Genomic DNA, 22,918 nt, shown 5'->3' with positions numbered 1-22,918 from the left:
TTACTACACGAAGCCTTCTTACTTGTGACGGATAAGCGTGTACTGACAATGGATAGGCGGTGTTTACGTCGGGATGTCAAATGGATTAAAATATCAAACACACATACGACGACTTGAACATGGGTGTAGGCGTCGTAATACTTCAATTGTGTGTGTTAGTTAAAAGTGAAAAGGAAATGAAATGTATTCCAGAAACAAAAGACATCGCTCATCCCTTCACAGTTTACACCTGTCTTCAGATAACATAAATACCTCAGGTAAACATGTTGACACACCTCCACGTGATATATATCTGGATCTTATAACATCGTCAAGACTTTTGGACGCACGTCTCAGCAGGAGATTCAGTGATCGTCAGAACCAAGGAGATGGATCTAGTTCTGGTGCGGAGAGGACCTACAACAGAGATTCTGACAGTGTGGGAGGAGATGGGGTGTCTGAGTGGGGGGCTCACAATGCTCCGCACAATGCCTACAACATTGAGTCTCCAAGAGTCAGTACAGACAGCTTTATTCCGTATGGTATCCGATCCAGGCCCCCTGAAAGGGGAAAATGGCTAGCTTATGCTAAAAATATTAAACCACGAAAACAGCAGGGTAAGAAAATCAAACACATTTCACTTTTTTTTTGTATAAGAAAAAAAAATGTTGGTATTAGTGGAACTCATTAAACATGGTTAGCTGAGTTCAGGTCATCACAGTATCCTGATCTCTGTCCACAGGTCATCACAGTATCCTAATCTCTGTCCACAGGTCATCACAGTATCCTGATCTCTATACACAGGTCATCACAGTATCCTGATCTCTATACACAGGTCTTTACAGTATCAGATAATCTCTGTCGGCAGTATGCTTCAGTGAGGTAGCACTATAAATCAGCAAAAGTTCCGGCCTATCACAAGGAGACTTAACACGAACATACCGCAGCCTCCCAAAACACACATACGCACTCACCACGCGCATGCATGTCGCACGCACGGGAGGCCGTCCTTAAATGACCTTAGCTGTTAATAGGACGTTAAACAAAATAAACCAAACCAAACCAAACTGTCGACAGGTCAACACAGTATTAGATAATCTCTGTCCACAGGTCATCACAGTCAGATAATCTCAGTACACAGGTTAATTACCACTGACAGTATCATATAATTTCTGTCCACATGTTATCCCAGTCTTCTGATCTCTATACACAGGTCATCACAGTATCCTGATCTCTATACACAGGTCATCATAGTATCCTGATCTCTATACACAGGTCATCACAGTATCCTGATCTCTATACATAGGTCATCACAGTATCCTGATCTCTATACATAGGTCATCACAGTATCCTGATCTCTATACACAGGTCATCACAGTCAGATAATCTCTGTCCACATGTCAGCACAGTATCCTGATCTCTATACACAGGTCATCACAGTATCCTGATCTCTATACACAGGTCATCACAGTCAGATAATCTCTGTCCACAGGTCATCACAGTATCCTGATCTCTATACACAGGTCATCACAGTATCCTGATCTCTATACACATGTCATCACAGTATTCTGATCTCTATACACATGTCATCACATTATCCTGATCTCAATACACAGGTCATCATGGTATTAAATAATCTCTATATATTATGAACTATTAACATATTAACTGCATTGGTCCTCCTTTGTTTAATTTCCTTTCACTAATATAAGCTTCCTTCAGTGTTACTTAATTTGCCTACCCCCTGACTATTCAAATTCTTCTGACATTTATTGATTTTATTATAGAAGTCTAGATCTTGAGTTGTTGGACTCAGATTTGATCATTTGGATTACCCTTACCATCTTGCTGACAAGAGAATTTCTAGATCTCTTTAGCTTAATAGAAAAATACTACAAACATATTACATAATTAAGTTGGTTTGTAAACCCAACAGTCCTTACTTAAATCTATAGAAGAGACATTATTGTCTCTGTTAGATTGATCACCACACATAATCGAATGCAAAAAACATAAATACATTGTCAAAATTTTACAGAAGTATATATGATGTTATCTTTTCATTTGTTATTAACTTTAACTTGTTTAGAGATTTCCACTCTCAGTTTTCCAATTGACAATTTTTAAAAGAGTTAGTGCCCTTCCAGTATTTGTACCAATATCCAGAGGTCTGTGAATTCGAAGATAACATTTAGTGATATTTTTTCCTTTAAAGCCACATACTCCCGAAGAAACATATATCAATGTTTACATTTTGAGCTTTTTACAGTGTTCGGACTTGATACATACCTAACAGATTATCGTGAATCAGAAACTGAATGAAAATGTGTATTTATGAAAGTATACGAGGAATTCCCAAAAATAATAACTGTGGCTGCCGGGCCAAGTTTCTCTGAAAATTAGTCCTACAATGCAACGGCAAATTTTACAGTCCATACAAAATGGCAGAACACCAAAAGCGTGGACCTGCGAAAACGCAGACAGATTTTGCCAAAAAAAGAGGCAAAAAGTGAGTGGAATCGACAAAATCCGAGTATTTCCTTATGAAAGGAAATGATTTGTTGGAACTTAGCGAGAGAGGAAAAGGGAATAGACTCAAATTCTGATTTTGCCGGATCCCCGGACGTCTATTGGATTGCTGGTTAGCTTTTGAACATAGTAAAAAAATTAAGTAATTAAATGTAAACTATGTTGGTTTATTTTGTTCAGTTATTACGTGAATATTCTGTTTATATGCTTAAATGAAAGCATTATTAGGCAAGATTCACGTATGCTCGATATGTAAACAACGGCCATGTGTGTAGTTTATGTGCAGTGCACGTTATTATAGCCTTGTTCTCGGCTCCATGACAAATCTCGCGATAAATATAAATGCGGCAAGTTATTTTTATACACTGATGTCTCAAGGACTCCCCCGGTCAGGCGTCTAGGCCAGTGGTCATTTTGATGTTGGGAGAGCGTGAATGAGCATATTGGATTGCCCTTAATACATGTGTGCAACTAGAATTTTAGGTTGTTTGGGAGTATGTGGCTTGAAGGCCGTGCTATATTTAATTTTGATTCAACTGGTAGTTACTGCTTTTCGTTTTTTATTGCATCTTAATTTTGCTGATGGATTGCATTTCAATCTCGCTCAGTGATCTCTTCTGTTATGAAACATGGTAGGATTTATAACTACTGTTATGATATTAAGTTGTGCTTTTTTTATTAACATAGCAGCATTTTGATTTGACAAATTTTTTACTTTTTCGATATAGGTTATGCATTTTGATACATGAACTTCAGTCTCCTTGGTATGGGATGGGTGTAATATCGTTCAGCCCTGCAGTAGTCTCCACATAATGTTACTGAATATCCAGGGAAATCAATAATTGATAAAACAATATCATGATGTTACAGCTACAGACCACAACATTGCCAACTCACCTGATTGATCATCAACCTGTTATTACTTGTACTTGCCAATAGCATGATCTGCTCGATTCGTGAAATTCCTTTTGGTCAAAATAAAAGAGAAACATTATAAAAAAAAAAATATTAATATCAACATACAATATATTATGATAAGGCCATTTACCTGGTGACCATTTGAAAATGCTGTTTCACCTTTTTAAATGCTATGCTCAAATACTTAACTCATTAATTGTACTCTGGCAACAAATGACATTGAGCTTGTGATAGGAAAATGATACAGTACATATAATAAATTTGACTGTGTGGCTTTGTAAGTCGATGTAATGGTGACCTTTGATGGACTTTGACTTTGTAAGTCAATGTAATGGTGACCTCTGGTGGACTTTGTGTGACTTTGTAAGTAGATGTAATGGTGACCTCTGGTGGACTTTGACTTTGTAAGTCGATGTAATGGTGACTTCTGGTGGACTTTGACTTTGTAAGTCGATGTAATGGTGACCTCTGATGGACTTTGACTTTGTAAGTAGATGTAATGGGACCTCTGGTGGACTTTGACTTTGTAAGTAGATGTAATGGTGACCTCTGGTGGACTTTGACTTTGTAAGTCGATGTAAGGGTGACCTCTGGTGGACTTTGACTTTGTAAGTCGATGTAATGGGACCTCTGGTGGACTTTGTGTGGCTTTGTATGTAGATGTAAGGGTGACCTCTGGTGACCTTTGTAGTCAGATGTAATAGTAACCTTCAGTCTGATTCAAATACAAATTATTATTATGCACTTACTAAGTTGCATGTTTGTAATGTTGTGTATAATATTCAGATTGTGGTAAATATGTGTCACCTTTAATTTTCAATTACAGTAGGTATGACTTAGTGACCTTGATTGCTCTTTAGATATGATGGTGACCTTGAATGAAGTTTAGGTGTGATGGTGACCTTGACTGATCTTTAGATGTGATGATGACCTTGACTGATCTTTAGATGTGATGGTGACCTTGAATAATCTTTAGATGTGATGATGACCTTGAATGATCTTTAGATGTGATCGATGGTGACCTTGACTGATCTTTAGATGTGATGGTGACCTTGACTGATCTTTAGATGTGATGGTGATCTTGAATGATCTTTAGATGTGATGATGACCTTGAATGATCTTTAGATGTGATGGTGACCTTGACTGATCTTTAGATGTGATGGTGACCTTGACTGATCTTTAGATGTGATGGTGATCTTGAATGATCTTTAGATGTGATGGTGACCTTGAATGATCTTTAGATGTGATGATGACCTTGAATGATCTTTAGATGTGATGGTGACCTTGATCTCTGATCTTTAGATGTGATGGTGATCTTGACTGATCTTTAAATGTGATGGTGACCTGGTATGACCTTCTGTTATAAGTTGTCATTATGAGTTTGTATGACCTTTAATTTGTAATTAGATGTTATGTGACCTTTGTAATTACATGCATTAATTGTCCCTACTTGCTGGATAGTACATAAAAAGTACAAGTAACATATTTATGTACTGTTGATATCTAGACATCCTACGTACACACACATGGAGGGACATTGTGCCTCCACCACATTTAGAGATTGTATGACCTTGGTAATCAGCATGACTGCATATCAGTATTAAAATGTGGTACCTTGTGTTATGTTTCCTTTGGTAAAATGGTGTCACTGGCTACTTTTGTGTCAGTCTTTTTTTTTCAAATGCATTATAATTGATTATCACCTTTGTAATGAAAATCACTATTGCATTATAACTGTACATGTGTCCTTGTTTAGGACCCTGAATGGAGGTGTTGTATATATGACATAATATTTGTGTAAAATCGATCATCCATTGGTAACAGCATTTGTAGAGGTGTGTACTAACTAAATCCACTGACAGGTAAATATATGTATAATCAGACTGTGTGTCAGGGATTTCAACAGGTATTCAATGGTTGTTATATATGTGTATAGTCACCTATGATTGTTATCTGTGTCAGTCATTATACATTGTAATTAGTACTGATTAGGATATGTACAGGTTTTATATACATGGGTCGATCATTACCTTGTATACATATAGTATAGTTGATAAGGGTCAATGATATTTGTGTTGGAATGCCAAATAATACAGTAATTTATATAACAATAAGGATACTGTTCCCCTGCTAGGACAGACCTGTTACTATATAAAGGATACTGGGCCAGACCTGTTACTATATAAAGGATACTGGGTCAGACCTGTTACTATATAAAGGATACTGGACCAGACATGTTACTATATAAAGGATACTGGGTCAGACCTGTTACTATATAAAGGATACTGGACCAGACCTGTTACTATATAAAGGATACTGGACCAGACCTGTTACTATATAAAGGATACTGGGCCAGACCTGTTACTATATAAAGGATACTGGACCAGACCTGTTACTATATAAAGGATACTGTCCCTCCTGCTGGGCCAGCCCTGTTACTATATAAAGGACACTGGACCAGACCTGTTACTATATAAAGGATACTGGGCCAGACCTGTTACTATATAACGGATACTGGACCAGACCTGTTACTATATAAAGGATACTGGGCTAGACCTGTTACTATATAAAGGATACTGGGCCAGACCTGTTACTATATAAAGGATACTGTCCCTCCTGGTGGACCAGACCTGTTACTATATAAAGGATACTGGACCAGACCTGTTACTATATAAAGGATACTGTCCCTCCTGCTGGGCCAGACCTGTTACTATATAAAGGATACTGGACCAGACCTGTTACTATATAAAGGATACTGTCCCTCCTGGTGGACCAGACCTGTTACTATATAAAGGATACTGGACCAGACCTGTTACTATATAAAGGATACTGTCCCTCCTGCTGGGCCAGACCTGTTACTATATAAAGGATACTGGACCAGACCTGTTACTATATAAAGGATACTGTCCCTCCTGGTGGACCAGACCTGTTACTATATAAAGGATACTGGGCCAGACCTGTTACTATATAAAGGATACTGGGTCAGACCTGTTACTATATAAAGGATACTGGACCAGACCTGTTACTATATAAAGGATACTGGGTCAGACCTGTTACTATATAAAGGATACTGGACCAGACCTGTTACTATATAAAGGATACTGGGCCAGACCTGTTACTATATAAAGGATACTGGACCAGACCTGTTACTATATAAAGGATACTGGGCCAGACCTGTTACTATATAAAGGATACTGGACCAGACCTGTTACTATATAAAGGACACTGGACCAGACCTGTTACTATATAAAGGATACTGGGCCAGACCTGTTACTATATAACGGATACTGGACCAGACCTGTTACTATATAAAGGATACTGGGCTAGACCTGTTACTATATAAAGGATACTGGGCCAGACCTGTTACTATATAAAGGATACTGGGCCAGACCTGTTACTATATAAAGGATACTGGACCAGACCTGTTACTATATAAAGGATACTGGACCTCCTGGTGGACCAGACCTGTTACTATATAAAGGATACTGGACCAGACCTGTTACTATATAAAGGATACTGTCCCTCCTGCTGGGCCAGACCTGTTACTATATAAAGGATACTGGACCAGACCTGTTACTATATAAAGGATACTGTCCCTCCTGGTGGACCAGACCTGTTACTATATAAAGGATACTGGGCCAGACCTGTTACTATATTAAGGAGACTGGACCAGACCTGTTACTATATAAAGGATACTGGGCCAGACCTGTTACTATATAAAGGATACTGGGCCAGACCTGTTACTATATAAAGGATACTGGGCCAGACCTGTTACTATATAAAGGATACTGGGCCAGACCTTTTACTATATAAAGGATACTGGGCAAGACCTGTTACTATATAAAGGATACTGGGCCAGACCTGTTACTAGATAAAGGATACTGGGCCAGACCTGTTACTATATAAAGGATACTGGACCAGACCTGTTACTATATAAAGGATACTGTCCCTCCTGGTGGACCAGACCTGTTACTATATAAAGGATACTGGGCCAGACCTGTTACTATATAAAGGATACTGGGCCAGACCTGTTACTATATAAAGGATACTTGGCCAGACCTGTTACTATATAAAGGATACTGGGCCAGACCTGTTACTATATAAAGGATACTGGACCAGACCTGTTACTATATAAAGGATACTGTCCCTCCTGGTGGACCAGACTTGTTACAATAATGGATGGATACTGTCCTCCTTCCTCCCCTGCTCTGCTCTGTCTACCCACCTTGCTAGACCAGACCTGTAACCATGTTACCAATAAAAAAACAAACTTGATAAGAAGTCTTAAATGCTTCACCTCATTGGTGATTCTGAAAAATCACCATCAAAGTAATGAAGGCACTATGGACTTCGATGTGGAGTTTTTCATGTTTTCTTTTAATATATTATTGTCCATGCACACCATTTTACTGTTTTAACTGTGTTGTCCGTTGATTGAATGCTAACTAAAATACTTTTTGTAAATGAATCAGATCTATAGATAATGTTGATTGAAGATTTCCAAATACCTTTTTTACTTATATATGATTACATGCGCATGCTTATTTAATTATCTAGCCATGATCAGGTGGTATTCTATATGTGTTAACCCTGAAAACAGTGGCATTGATTTGTTATACCAATTAAATACTGCTGCCTCATAAAACTGGGGCAGTGACATGTACAGGTTCACCACAGGTACAGCTATATATGGTGATGGGAATCAGTTTTTATAACCAATCAATGGGACAAGCACTAGTAAAATGTCAGGTGTTACAGAACACTGGGACATGTGGTGTATGGTGTGTGGTCACACACAGGGACATGTGGTGTATGGCGTGAGGTCACACACAGGGACATGTGGTGTATGGCGTGAGGTCACACACAGGGACATGTGGTGTATGGCGTGAGGTCACACACAGGGACATGTGGTGTATGGCGTGAGGTCACACACAGGGACATGTGGTGTATGGCGTGAGGTCACACACAGGGACATGTGGTGTATGGCGTGAGGTCACACACAGGGACATGTGGTGTATGGCGTGAGGTCACACACAGGGACATGTGGTGTATGGCGTGAGGTCACACACAGGGACATGTGGTGTATGGCGTGAGGTCACACACAGGGACATGTGGTGTATGGCGTGAGGTCACACACAGGGACATGTGGTGTATGGCGTGAGGTCACACACAGGGACATGTGGTGTATGGTGTGAGGTCACACACAGGGACATGTGGTGTATGGCGTGAGGTCACACACAGGGACATGTGGTGTATGGCGTGAGGTCACACACAGGGACATGTGGTGTATGGCGTGAGGTCACACACAGGGACATGTGGTGTATGGCGTGAGGTCACACTCAGGGACATGTGGTGTATGTTATGAGGTCACACACAGGGACATGTGGTGTATGGTGTGAGGTCACACACAGAGACATGTGGTGTATGGTGTGAGGTCACACACAGGGACATGTGGTGTATGTTATGAGGTCACACACAGGGATGATCCTGAGATGATGCAAGCTATTTCATGATTTATTTTAGGTCGTTCGAGAATCCACTAATGGTTTATATATTTAGGTGCCAGGAATCTTCGAAAAAAGTCATTTTAGTCGTTTTCGCAAATTGTGACTTTAATCTAATCATGACTTTGTTGGTTAACTTTGTGTGAATTACCTAACTTGGTGTGAATTACCTGTAAAGATATTCACTTTTCACTAAAAACTATTGTATATTATACATTTCGTGATTTCATTACACACAGAACCCATCAAATGTGCTTCAATTCATTGAAGCTAGATGACTGTTAACGCACAATAATCTCTTTTTTTTTTAATTTTTTTTTTTGCAAGATTATTTTATTTTCGCTTTAATTTCATACAGAGCTTTAAGTGACAAAAATAAACAAATATTTCTATAGAGAGATATTTTGGGAATTTGCCAAGTACATTTATACTTTTGAGGAATAACTTAGTACAAATAGTCATAATATGTGTATACATACGACTGGATTACAGAAATATTTGTTTTAGAGGTTTCTTGTTATTTCATTGTAGAGTGTGGGAAATTTCAAGCTGGTAATGAATTTCCTGACTTTATAGGGAATACTTGTAATGCATGTGTAAGATGAGGATTTAATCAGGATCTTATATAGTAATGCATGCAATGTCTGATTATGAGTGATCAATCAAGATAATCATTTTTTTTCATATTTCAGGGGGGATCTAACTTGACAAAGGCACAGAGTATGGAGAATATCGATATCAGCAGCAAATATCCCAGATTACAGAATTCCAATTTTTATCAAAATCTCCATAAGAAATATCCTCAGGCTTTTCAGCGTCGACTTTCTTCAGAGGCAAAGACACGCAGACCTCGAAGATTGTTTAATTCAGGTTTATATGTGCGGTCCCAAGATGACACATATGACTCTGATGATACCAGGAGTGTATGTTCTGAGAGACCCATATCTAGTTTCGAGCATGATTTAAGGGAATTTCTGAGCTATGGGGATCCTCAGTATGACCGTGACTGTCGTACTAGTCCAACGCCATCCATGATGTCTGACCTAACAGTGAAGGAACGACTTAATGCAACTTCTGATAGACTATATCACCTTTTGTACAGTGGAGTCCCTCAAGGTCGCTATAAAAACAGCTATGACCCTGGACTGACACCAAGGTCAGAGGTCACTCCAAGGGCACGCAGGTCAAGGACCAGTAGTGTATCATCAGATTTGCATGGATTTGATGACCTTGACAACTTGTCATCACCACGACACTTGGACCCTTACCACAATATACTAGACACTAATAGCCTGTCACATGAGGAACATATACACTCTCTACAGCGGCAGTTGGAACACAAGGACAGACAACTGAGAACATACAGACAGAAACTTGACCTCGATGCAGCAGGTAGATTCAGCAATAGCTTCAAACATTCTGAGGACCTTGACTCCTCATACACGCGAGTGATCAGTCCGGACTCCCCACCAGATAGTGCTATTGATGTCGATTCTTCATCAGTACAGTCTGTTATCTCCATGGATACCAGATATCACCACAACACAGACAATTCCTCAACAGATGTCAAATACTCACCAGACACATTGCAGAGAAATGGATATTTGCCAAATTCGGATGCCAATTACTTTGTGAATGACTTGGACAGTTTTACACTTACTGATGTTATACAGGAAGTGGATGAGGAAAACTTGGCCACTGATGTCAGTGGCACAGTTGCCTCAAACAGCAGTGGCACTTCTGTGGCCACGAACAAAGGTTGGTATTTATTCTGCCATGCCTAATCATATTAAATCTAAAGTGAATCAAATCAAGTGTTTAATCAGGTTCATTTCTCTTAAGGATAGTGGAATTACATCTATTATATAGATTGTCAATTAATATTCTTAACAAACTTTATTTTATACTCAGTTTTTACATACTTTACAAACCATACTAGATATAGTGTCATTTCATAACAAGATGTGTTCATTACCAATTAAATTAATCATTTTCAATTCAGAAGGTGTGTATTTATAACCTGTTATACCCTAGGGGTTGATAGAGACACTTTTGTACAGCTGAAATGGGATACAGTTTTAAATTATTGAATGATGGGAGTGTAGATATTCCTTCTGTTTGTGACATACAGTCTATGAAAGCAAAGGAATAAAACTCTGGCCTGTGTATTGTGTCCAGTTGACCAAAGTCATGGTTTTGTAGGCGAGAGTCAATGTGATTTACAATGTCAATTTTACACACCATACAGCCCAGTGGGTAAACATCACTGGCCCTGAGTTCAGATCATATTTGCCATTTTGCTGTCCTAATATGTTATCATAATATATTTGTACACCTAAGTCAACACACTCAGCATTCTAGGGGCTTAACTTGCTGGTCAAAGTAATATTGTTACATTACCTTGTGGGCCAATTATTTTGTGTGAAACACTTGATAGAAAATAAAACAGTCTAGTTGTCAATATTTGATTGTGATGGCAGTTTACTGGATATGACGATTCATTCAGGAATATTTCACAAATGAAAAGAACTTTACCGGTAATGAATTCTGTTTAAGAAATAAGTGCCTGTAGGACAATAAAAGCAATCCTGTACTTAGAATTATCCTGTTAGCAATGATTGTTCTAAAAGTTAACAAGTTGGACAACTTTCACCTGTCAAGCTGTTCAAAAAGTTATTTGATATAAATGGTGGGTAATTACCAGCCATGTTATGGCACAGTCTTATGACACTCAGTTTTATACAAATAGAAGCATAAATTATGATTTATTTTTCACTAGAGTAAACAGAGAAGACATTTACGTCCGTTCAACATATTTCTAGTTTATATATATTTACATTATTATTAAGCTTTAAGCTTAAGTATGCTACAGAAACAGCAAGATTGAGCATGTTTTGGAGATACGCATTTAAATCTTAGTTATAAATGTGTGCAAATTTTAAATCACCGAGCTGAAATCTAAGACAGGTGCTATAACCTATATGGATTTAAATTCCTGTACAGTGTCCGTTGTCTCAGAACAACATGGTTGTTATAAAAGACATTTTTGAGTGACATGTGGCCAATATTCTGAATTTTTTAAACAAATACATTGTATATTTATTCATGCTTGAATGACTGCATGTGTAGTTGTACCCTGGTCCTGATGGACACCCTATATATTACAACAGGAAGCCTGTTCTACAAACTAAATGATTGCTGGTGTTCAAACATCATTATAGTCAGGTATTCGGACTGTAACCTTAATTCAATGACATTACAGCTGGCTCAATATCTACACATCATAATTAATGTTTGATCAGTTAACAAGTGGGATACTGACTTATATATAGTTTGAATTAGTTATTGTAGCTACCTGTCATTAATGTCAATACTTGATGGTCTTTGGTTAAAGGTCCCCACAGGAACTACATGAGGAGATTGTAGCACTTTCCATAAGACAGAGTATCTTTTTGCCCAGGGAATATCTAATGTCAATATAATCACCTGTAAATGTGGTGTTTTTTGTTTTTTGTTTTTTTGGCATATGGGTGCTTTATGTAGTTGCACAGTACTGGTGTCACGTAATTGTGTGTTTCTGGACGTCCTTACTAAATACAAGGTTGTTACTCTTGTTCAAATACAAGTATCAAAGGCTTTCATGGCCTGTATATCCTGTATTTGCAGGCCTGTCCAAATTTATGCCTAAAATGTGATAATTAGAAATGGAAAAAGAACCAGTCTATCCACATAAATGAACAGACCTTGAAGTCTTGTATAATTTCACAAATATCTTATTGAATAAATCTGATTAGGAATTGAGTAACACACTGATTTACCTATATAAGCTCTCTTCCGAAGTCTTGTGGTTACCACAGGAAGTCTTTATCATACTGTGAGATGGTCGTGATTATCAGTAATGTTATATTTTAGCCCATGAAGAAGGTCTGAGTGGTACAGATGACCGAGAACAGGATGGAGGGTCAACAGACAAGGTGTCCCAGGCACCAAACACCAGGTATGTAAAGCCATTTTCATTTATAGTGCACATGTGTACAACACAAGGCACAGGTATATTAGTACTGGTGTACATGGGTACAAGTAATAGACTAAGTGTGCATGGGTACAAGTAATAGACTGAGTGTACATGGGTACAAGTAATAGACTAAGTGTGCATGGGTACAAGTAAAAGACTAAGTGTACATGGGTACAAGTAATAGACTAAGTGTGCATGGGTACAAGTAGTAGACTAAGTGTGCATGGGTACAAGTACTAGTCGGAGTGTGCATGGGTACAAGTACTAGTTTGAGTGTACATGGGTACAAGTAAAAGACTAAGTATGCATGGGTACAAGTAAAAGACTAAGTGTGCATGGGTACAAGTAAAAGACTAAGTGTGCATGGGTACAAGTAAAAGACTAAGTGTGCATGGGTACAAGTAATAGACTAAGTGTGCATGGGTACAAGTAAAAGACTAAGTGTACATTTGTACAAGTACTAGTCGGAGTGTGCATGGGTACAAGTAAAAGACTAAGTATGCATAGGTACAAGTACTAGTCGGAGTGTGCATGGGTACAAGTAAAAGAGTAAGTATGCATAGGTACAAGTACTAGTCTGAGTGTGCATGGGTACAAGTAATAGACTAAGTGTACATTGGTACAAGTAATAGACTGAGTGTACATTGGTACAAGTAATAGACTAAGTATGCATGGGTACAAGTAATAGACTAAGTGTACATTGGTACAAGTACTAGTCAGAGTGTGCATTGGTACAAGTAATAGACTAAGAGTGCATGGGTACAAGTAAAAGACTAAGTATGCATGGGTACAAGTAAAAGACTAAGTATGCATGGGTACAAGTAAAAGACTAAGTATGCATGGGTACAAGTAAAAGACTAAGTATGCATGGGTACAAGTACTAGTCTGAGTGTACATTGGTACAAGTAATAGACTAAGTGTACATTGGTACACGTAATAGACTAAGTGTACATTGGTACAAGTAAAAGACTAAGTGTGCATGGGTACAAGTAATAGACTAAGTGTGCATGGGTACAAGTAATAGACTAAGTGTACATGGGTACAAGTAATAGACTAAGTGTACATGGGTACAAGTTAAAGACTAAGTGTACATTGGTACAAGTAATAGACTTAGTGTGCATGGGTACAAGTAATAGTCTGAGTGTACATGTGTAGAAGTAATAGATTAAGTGTGCACAGGTACAAGAAATAGACAAAGTGTGCATAGGTACAAGTATTAGTCGGAGTGTGCATTGGTACACGTAATAGACTAAGTGTGCATGGGTACAGGTAATAGACTAAGTGTGCATGGGTACAAGTAATAGACTATAGCTAAGTGTACATTTGTACAAGTACTAGTCGGAGTGTGCATGGGTACAAGTAATAGACTAGGTGTGCATTGGTACAAGTACTAGTCGGAGTGTGCATTGGTACAAGTAACAGACTAAGTGTACATGGGTACAGGTAATAGACTAAGTGTGCATGGGTACAAGTAATAGACTAAGTGTGCATGGGTACAAGTAATAGACTACTTGTACATGGGTACAAGTAATAGACTATAGCTAAGTGTACATTGGTACAAGTACTAGTCTGAGTGTACATGGGTACAAGTAATAAACTAAGTGTACATTGGTACAAGTAATAGACTAAGAGTGTGTTGGTACAAGTACAAAATCAAGTGTGTGTGTGGGTACAAGTACTGGTATTGGGATAGAGTAGTGCTGTTCTGTTTTGCCTCAAGTATCATTGGAAAAAAACTCACTGTTAAACATTATTAGTGTGATTTGTGAGAGCGATGTAGTATTGACAAGGCTGCATACACATGTACAAATAGTCCTATCATTTACTACTTCAAACACGCTAAATATTGAAGAGGTCTTTATATTATGTAGTGTCATAAGGTCACCAGGATACTAGTAAGTAAATCATATTATCTAGGTGTTGTATCAAAAACCCAATATTATAAACATACAATAGAGTACATAAAGTTATTGTAGAGATTTCACAAGAACACTCATTCACTCATCCTAGTAGGTTCCCACCCAGGTATCTCTATCGATGACGTAGCAGAAATACTGCTATGTTGGAATAGTTTAAACAGTTTGAAGATTTTTAACCATGATATAACTTGTGCACCATGAATGTATATTTCAAAGCTATAATGTCTCTGCAATACTTTGTTTTGTAGTCCCCTGGAGTCAGAGGCCGAGACAATGATGCATGAGATAGTACAACATACACTCTCCAGGATACCATCCAATGGTCTTCTTAACAGGACAGACAGTTCAAATGGCAAGGATCTTCAAAAGATACCTGTCAATGACCATCTCAATTCACCTGGAAACAGAGTTACCAGTACTCCTGGTAATGACCTTCACACTTCACCTTGCAGTGACCTTCCGTGTTCATCTGGCAAAGACATTCACAGTACTCCTGGCAGTGACTTTCACAATACCCCTGGCAAAGACCTTCACAGCTCACCTGACAATAATTGTGTAAAGACAGATTTTCAGAAACAAAATATTAGTCATGTCTATGTAGATGAGGAAGTCGATGATTCAGATCCACGTCTTGGTATTCCAGAAGTAAAATCCTGTAACGAGACTCTAATACAAGAACGATACCATAAGAAATGCCAAAAAATTAGGTATCATACTAAACGTCGTTGTATAACTCCTAGGGAAAAAACTGATGGTGCTGCAGTATATAGAGTTAGATCTCAAAGTGATGATCCAGTATCCGTCTTATGTTCCCCAAGGTCTCCTAGTAGCTCTGTAGCCAGCAATGACAAACTTCAAAAATCCAAACTGCATCAGTCAAATCAGAGTTTAAATGTGATTACTGAAAAACCAGATTTACGATCACGTAGGCTGGTATCAGAATCAGATATCAGAAATGTTGGTTTAGAAAACACTGGAATATTTTTCTCGAAGTCCTCAAATACTGGATCATTGGGGTCATTTGAATCCAGTTTGTCAACTGATACTCTGGTGGCCTCCCAGCAGACCTTAACAGAAGAGGACCTTACAGAATCCTACCCTAAAATCAGTTTGCATTCTCATTCACCTAGGAAGAAAATTCGTTTTAAGAATATTTTCAAGGGTAAGAAAGGTCATTACAATCCATCTCAAGTAGAAGCTAATTTGCCAGTTGATTTAGAGGCTATGTTAAAACGTTCATCTGTGTCAGACTTATCACATAACCAGGAAGTTAATCAAAATTTCTACTCTGTGCAATATGAAAAGTCAAAACATTACAGCCATCATGCTGAATTAGGAGAATCAGATGACTATGTTGGAATTGAAAGTCCTCCATTTGTTAATAAACTTCAAGGTGCTAAAGAATTAACTGATGTCAAGGAGAATCTGTCCGAGGTCAAGGACTGCCATGCTGCTGAACATTGCTCTACTGTGAATGGAACAAATGAATGTTTAGATGTTTCAGCAGAGCTCAGACCACCTCCTGCCTACAGCACCCATCTGGAAGACAGTCAGCTGACTGCTTATGAAGCTGCCCTGGTCAATCTTGACCAGAATGGACTGGACATTGATGAGTTGATTGATAGTGACTCAGATAGTGTGTACTCAGCTAAGCCAGTAGTTATAGATTCAAAACAGAAAAAACAAAACAGGAGTCATGAAACACAGGAAACAAGTGATGGGGGAGAGGCGGATAGGACACAGGTAGGACTGCAATCCAGAGATATGGTGGAGAAAGAAGGAGATGACACTCTAGATTCTGAGGATGAAGTATTTACACTGGATAATACGGAAACTACAGAAAAAACGCTAGACAACCAGGCTTATCCTCACCTAAACAGGGAGGAAACAGAACTGGGAAAACAAGTTTATATTGACAGAACAAAAGAAGATACAGATGAGGATAGTCAGACTGATACATTAAGTCAGAGAAGTATACCTGGTGTTATAAGCTGTGGTAAAATGGATGTAGTACCTGCCATCAGTGGTCAAGACCAGGGATCAGAGCAAGAATATCAGGGCTCAGAGCAAGGCTATCAGGGGTTGGAGCAGGGAGATCCAGGGTCAGAGCAAGGAGATCAGGGGTCAGAGCGAGGTGATCAGGGGTCAGAGCAAGGAGATCAGGGGTCAGAGCGAGGTGATCAGGGGTCAGAGCAAGGAGATCAGGGGTCAGAGCGAGGTGATCAGGGGTCAGAGCAAGGAGATCAGGGATCTGATCAAGGTGATCAGGAGTCAGAACAAGGTGATGAGGGATCAGAGCGAGGTGGTAAGGGGTCAGAACTAAGAGATCCAGGGTCAGTGCCTGGAATCGATACAGATGATAAGGATTCAGCACCAGTGGAAGGGCCATATGCCACAGTGATTGTGCACAGTGACACCGGTGTTACACAAGGGGCACAGTTTAACTCAGGTGAGTATTACAGTGTAGTAACACAGCAACTGAGTAAATGTTAGGTGACACACTTAACTCAAGTTAGCGTTAATAAACACAGGGGCCTGTTAACACAGTCAAGTGTTAGTTAACACAGGTGCACTTTTAACACAGGTTAGTGAAAGTTAGCACAGGGGCACTTTTAACACAGGTTAGTGTAGGTTAACACAGGGGCACTGTTAATGCAGTCAAGTGTTAACACAAGGGCACTTTTAGCACAGGGGCACTGTTAACATTAGCGAGTGTTAGGTAATACATGGGCACTGTTAACAGTTTAGTGTAAGTAAGCACAGGGGCATTGTTAACAGTCGAGTATGAGTTAACACAGGGGCACTGTTAACACAGGTAAGTGTAAGTTAGCACAGGGGCACTTTTAACACAGGTTAGTGTAGGTTAACACAGGGGCACTGTTAATGCAGTCAAGTGTTAGTTAACACAAGGGCACTTTTAACACAGGGGCACTGTTAACATTAGCGAGTGTTAGGTAATACAGGGGCACTGTTAACTCTGTTTAGTGTAAGTTAGCACAGGGACATTGTTAGAAGTCGAGTGTTAGTTAACACAGGGGCACTGTTAACACAGGTGAGTGTTAGGTAATACAGGGGCACTGTTAACACAAGTTAGTGTAAGTTAGCACAGGGGCACTGTTAACACATGTTTGTGTAGTTAACACAGGGGCACTGTTAACATAAGTTAGTGTTAGTTACACACGTAGTTAACACAGGGGCACTGTTAACACAGGTTATAAGTGTAGTTAACACCGGAAAACTGTTAACACAGGTGAGTCTAAGTTAACACAGGGGCACTGTCAACACAGGTTAGTGTAAGTTAACACAGCGGCACTGTTCACACAGGTTAGTGTTAGTTAACACAGGTTTGTGTTGTTAACACAGGGGCAATGTTAACAATTGTAACTTGTAGGTAACATTGAGGTCTAATGTAGTAACTTGGTCTAATATTACTAAGATACTGATGTTGATATTGGATGAGAAGAATATTTCCCAATGGAGAATTGCATAGCATTGTATTGATCTTTTGTTTTTACATATCTTCAGATTCCAATGCTTATTCTGAAGTGGAACATGCAGACAAAATCCAGGAGTCCGATGGTATCAAGGGAGGTAAGCAGATGAAGCAGTTCTCCTTCACAGCAGCAGGTGGCCATGTGGACGACAGCATCACCGTGTTGGACCAAAACACCTCTCATGTACCAAAGAGGGATTACCAAAGGTAGGTTTCTCTGTAACATATTTGTCTCTCAATCAGCAGGTACTCACCTTATCTGTCAATACACCCAATACCTGCTCAGTCGTTAGAAAGAATTTGCACAAAATAAAATGATAAATATACTTAATTTGATGTGTCAACCTGATGATTTAAAATGAAATTAAATGGTTGTAAAAGCATTCCCCATTTAGGTATCATAATAGCTTTTTCATAATCAAAAAAGCAAAACTGGTTGACACTAAAGCTAAACTTTACAAACTTCACTCCTTCACCGATTGTGATTAATCTTATTTACTTATTGATGCAGGGAGGAGAGTAACCTTGTAAGGAGTAAAGAACTGAGTGCATCCAAACAGTCACTAAGTGACAAGGTCAGGTCATCTGCAAAGAGCAAGTTCAAGGCCATTCGTAAGGCAGTTAGTCTAGACAAGGGCCTGAACAAAGCAGGGACAGACAACTCTGGTGACACCACAAAGGAAAAAACCAAGGAGAAGAAAAAGTCAGGCTTTAAAATGCCCAAGATAAAAAATCCTCTCCACTTTGGAAAAAAGAAATCAAAACTGCCTATACCTCCAGTCTCTAATATTGGGAAAAATGACAGGTACATGTTGATAAACCTTACGGCTGTGTTTCTATGGTATGTAGGTAGTTACAGTTGTATTTTGTTGTGTGTAGAGGATATACTGCTGGGTGTTGATAGCTCACCTTGTCCAAGCAAGTTGGTTGGTTATATGTACAATGAATGGAGTAAGTGTGTGTAAGTTGTATAGTGTATGGTGTTAGTGTGTGTTAGTTGTACAGTGTATGGTGTTAGTGTGTGTTAGTTGTACAGTGTATGGTCTTAGTGTGTGTTAGTTGTACAGTGTATGGTCTTAGTGTGTGCTAGTTGTACAGTGTATGGTGTTAGTGTGTGTTGGTTGTACAATGTATGGTGTTAGTGTAAGTTGTATAGTGTATGATGTTAGTGTGTGTTAGTTGAACAGTGTATGGTGTTGGTGTGTGCTATTTGTACAGTGTATGGTGTTGGTGTGTGTTAATTGTAGTGTATGTTTTAGTTGTTAGTGTGTGTTAACCTAGTTCTATGTATTTACTTGTTTTATTATTATCCCCGCCAACGAAGTTGGTTGGGGATATACAAATTGGTGTTGTCTGTCCATTGGTCGGTCTGTCCGTTCGTCTGTCTGGATTCGTTCCCCCCCCCCCCCCCCCTATCTCTTTTGAAGGAATGATCAAATACATGCTAGGTCATGTGTTTCATGTTTTCATGTATGTTGCCCACTTGGATTTCATGTAATACATCGGCAGGGGATCTTGACGACTATATGTCCTTGTTTATATATTCCAGTGCTGACACAGAAACTCCAGCAGAAAATAACAAAAATGATGAAGACCAGAAAGATGATGGTAAGCGTAGAGGTCCGGTATGGAATGTGTCCTCATGTCAGTCCTTGGAGTCCCTGGATAACACAGTAGATCCTGGACTGGTGGGGAACAATGGTCCCCACGGAAAACTCCTCAAACTCAATCAGGATGGAACACAGGTCATACAAGTTCACAAACCTAAACACGGACCGGTTGGATTTTTCATTGCTAGAGGCAATGCACAGTTTAACCATGGTATGTACATTAGTTTTTTTGTAGGAAACTTCTGACACTGGATGATTTCTTGTACATGTATGAAGTCACTCTCAGTCATCATTCAACCATGTCTCTATCATAACAACAATTTTCAATGATTATTGTTCCATCACAATCATTTAGGTGATCATGATTGGTATGTAATATTAAAGAATTCTTAATAATTATTTAGCTGTTTCTGTAATGTTACAGTCATTTGTACTGTGTCTGTTACAGGAGTGTTTGTGTCACGGTTCACCGATACTCCTCAGGAAGCTGTGTACTCTGGTTTGCTGTGTGTGGGCGATGAGATACTGGAGATGAACAAGTTTGTGCTGAGAGACCTGGCTCTTGATGATATCTATGACATCATGGCTGCCAAAGAAACGCTGGTGATGACAGTTTTACCACTGATGGCACGAAAAGATGTATGATCAATCTTCTGTGTACCCATCTGTATACCACATTTAGTTGGTAGAACAGGTACCTTCAAAGGACAAATACTCTTCTATAACACCGGGTACTCTGGACAAGAAAAAAATTTGTTGTCAAAATCCATATCACACCTTTTATGTATAAATACTGTATGCCTGTTACAATAATGTACATACTTTTCTTGCCAATGACATTTTTATCGCAGAAAATAATATAGGTTTATCTATTAACCACAACGACATATATACCAATATATATTGTAACAGGTGTACCAGTATACATTACAGGTTTATTGGAAAGTTAATTAGTCCGCCACAGATCCGGACTAGTATATTATTGTGTCCTAGTCCACACTTCTCTCTTGTGCAGGCTCCATCTCCTGTACTACTTGTCACTGGAATGCCATACTTAAAGCATAAGTTTACGTGGGTGAGGTGGTGTGCCCTGTATCGAAAATGAGTCACTCTGACTTACATTATGACCTTTTATGACCTACATCTGTTAGGAGACTGTAATTGGTTAAATGTTTTATTTTACTTAAGTCAATGATATATGAATTACATTTACATTGGTTTTGAATGTGTAGACCAGCATTCTGTTTGGTGGTCAGCAGTAAGTGGACTAGTGTTTTAGAATTAAGATAAAAACACAAACTATTTCTTAAATCAATGTTCACTCAAAACTGCCACTTTGAACAAAAGAAACAAAGAGTTAGCAAACGTTCTCTTGTTAATTACAGTACAGATTGTGTTTAGTGTGTGGATGGGACCTGGTGATGGATGTCTTTGTATTGATATTTGATTGTACTGTGGACTGTATACACGCTGCTGTAGACAGTATACTCACAAATATGGTGTAGTATTTGTAACATTGCTACTCTCAGCATGCAAGTGTAGTATTGGAGTATTATGACCTATGATCTTTGATGACCAAGTAATTATGCAAAAGTTAGGACATTATGACCTCTAGTTTTACTGTATATACATAATATACTTAGTAGGTGTGTATAACATATAACCTCTAGTGTCACTGCATGCTAAGTAGTTGGATTATATGACCTATGACCTTGAAGGTTATTGCATACTAGACAGTTGGTGCACATGACCCATGACCACTAGTATTACGTACATGGTAGTTAATGTATATAACCTATGACATCTAGTGTTACTGTATATACCTGGCAGTAGGAGTATACAACCTGTGACCTCTAGTGTTATTGACATGGTACAGTAGTTGATGCATATGACCTCTGACCTCTATATGCTCTAGAGGTCTAATAGTACTGTATACATTTAAAGAAGGAGTATGACCTATATCATTTAAGGTTACAATGTACTTGGTTTGGGGTATATGGCCAGTGCCATCTATAGCTAATGTTAATACCAGGAAGTTGGGGGATATGACCTCTAGTGTTAATATTTACCTGGTAGGAGTGTATGATTTATGACATCTATTGTTAAGTATACACAGAACCTGTTAGGGTTTTGTGACCTATGACCTGTAGTGTTGAGCATACAGAATCTGTTAAGGGTGCATGACATATGACCTCTTATGTGATTTATGACCTCTAGTGTTGAGCATACAGAATTTGTTAGGGGTGTATGACCTTTGACCTCTTGTATGATTTATGACCTCTAGTGTTGAGCATACAGAATTTGTTAGGGGTGTATGACTTATGACCTATTGTGGATTTATGACCTCTAGTGTTGAGCATACAGAATTTGTTAGGGGTGTATGACCTTTGACCTCTTGTATGATTTATGACCTCTAGTGTTGAGCATACAGAATTTTTTAGGGGTGTATGACCTCTTGTGTGATTTATGACCTCTAGTGTTGAGCATACAGAATTTGTTAGGGGTGTATGACCTTTGAACTCTTGTATGATTTATGACCTATTGTGTGGAGCATACAGAATTTGTTCGGGGTGTATGACTTATGACCTCTTGTGTGATTTATGACCTCTAATGTTGAGCATAGAGAACTTGTTAGGGGTGTATGACCTATGACCTCTCGTGGTAAGCAGACAACATATCTACCAGTATATATTGTTAAGGGTGTGTGACATATGACCTTAGTGTATAGTGTATGTTTGTTTAATTAACGTTGGTGAAATGAAATATCGAGATGTTTAAATCTTGATTAAGAAACATTTTTTTTTTAATTTATTTATTTTTTATAATCTCAAAATAATTGTTATTATATGATATGCTATTAACTTTATCTTAACATATACTATAAATATTATATACATTGTAGTTTTATTACTTACATATTTAGCCAACTTAACATATACTCTATACATATA

The 22,918-nt window shown here is 38.6% G+C and overlaps 1 protein-coding gene and 1 long non-coding RNA gene across 3 annotated transcripts; one reads left to right on the top strand and one right to left on the bottom strand.

Annotated features, from left to right (window-relative positions):
• The first annotated feature begins 13 nt into the window (after positions 1 to 13).
• Positions 14 to 22,689, top strand: LOC117320755. 2 transcript variants are annotated; one of them, XM_033875270.1, is made up of 9 exons: positions 14 to 596; positions 9,623 to 10,688; positions 12,843 to 12,927; positions 15,113 to 17,008; positions 17,189 to 17,313; positions 18,390 to 18,564; positions 18,869 to 19,162; positions 19,907 to 20,178; positions 20,416 to 22,689. In XM_033875270.1, the coding sequence occupies exons 1-9, from the start codon at positions 564 to 566 to the stop codon at positions 20,610 to 20,612; spliced, it is 4,143 nt and encodes a 1,380-aa protein (XP_033731161.1). In that variant the 5' UTR covers positions 14 to 563; the 3' UTR covers positions 20,613 to 22,689. The 2 variants fall into 2 exon arrangements, with proteins under 2 accessions (XP_033731161.1, XP_033731153.1); XM_033875262.1 differs by having other exon boundaries at positions 15,113 to 17,313.
• On the bottom strand, positions 22,304 to 22,828 carry LOC117320774. The gene is made up of 3 exons (XR_004531159.1): positions 22,684 to 22,828; positions 22,547 to 22,620; positions 22,304 to 22,419 (listed from the first exon to the last, which is right to left on the bottom strand). It is a non-coding gene; the product is annotated as an uncharacterized LOC117320774 (long non-coding RNA).
• Between the last annotated feature and the right edge of the window lie 90 nt (positions 22,829 to 22,918).

Source organism: Pecten maximus, chromosome 2 (genome assembly GCF_902652985.1).
Source record: "Pecten maximus chromosome 2, xPecMax1.1, whole genome shotgun sequence".
Classification (NCBI taxonomy): Eukaryota; Metazoa; Mollusca; class Bivalvia; order Pectinida; family Pectinidae; genus Pecten; species Pecten maximus.
This window is presented reverse-complemented; position numbering and strand designations above follow the sequence as displayed.

Excerpts from the sequence above, each read along its gene's own strand:
- LOC117320755 (XM_033875262.1), top strand. The coding sequence starts at position 564 with ATGCTAAAAATATTAAACCACGAAAACAGCAGG. Across the intron at positions 10,689-12,842 it reads TTCTGTGGCCACGAACAAAG|CCCATGAAGAAGGTCTGAGT; the intron begins GTTGGTATTTAT and ends GTTATATTTTAG. Across the intron at positions 17,314-18,389 it reads AGGGGCACAGTTTAACTCAG|ATTCCAATGCTTATTCTGAA; the intron begins GTGAGTATTACA and ends ACATATCTTCAG.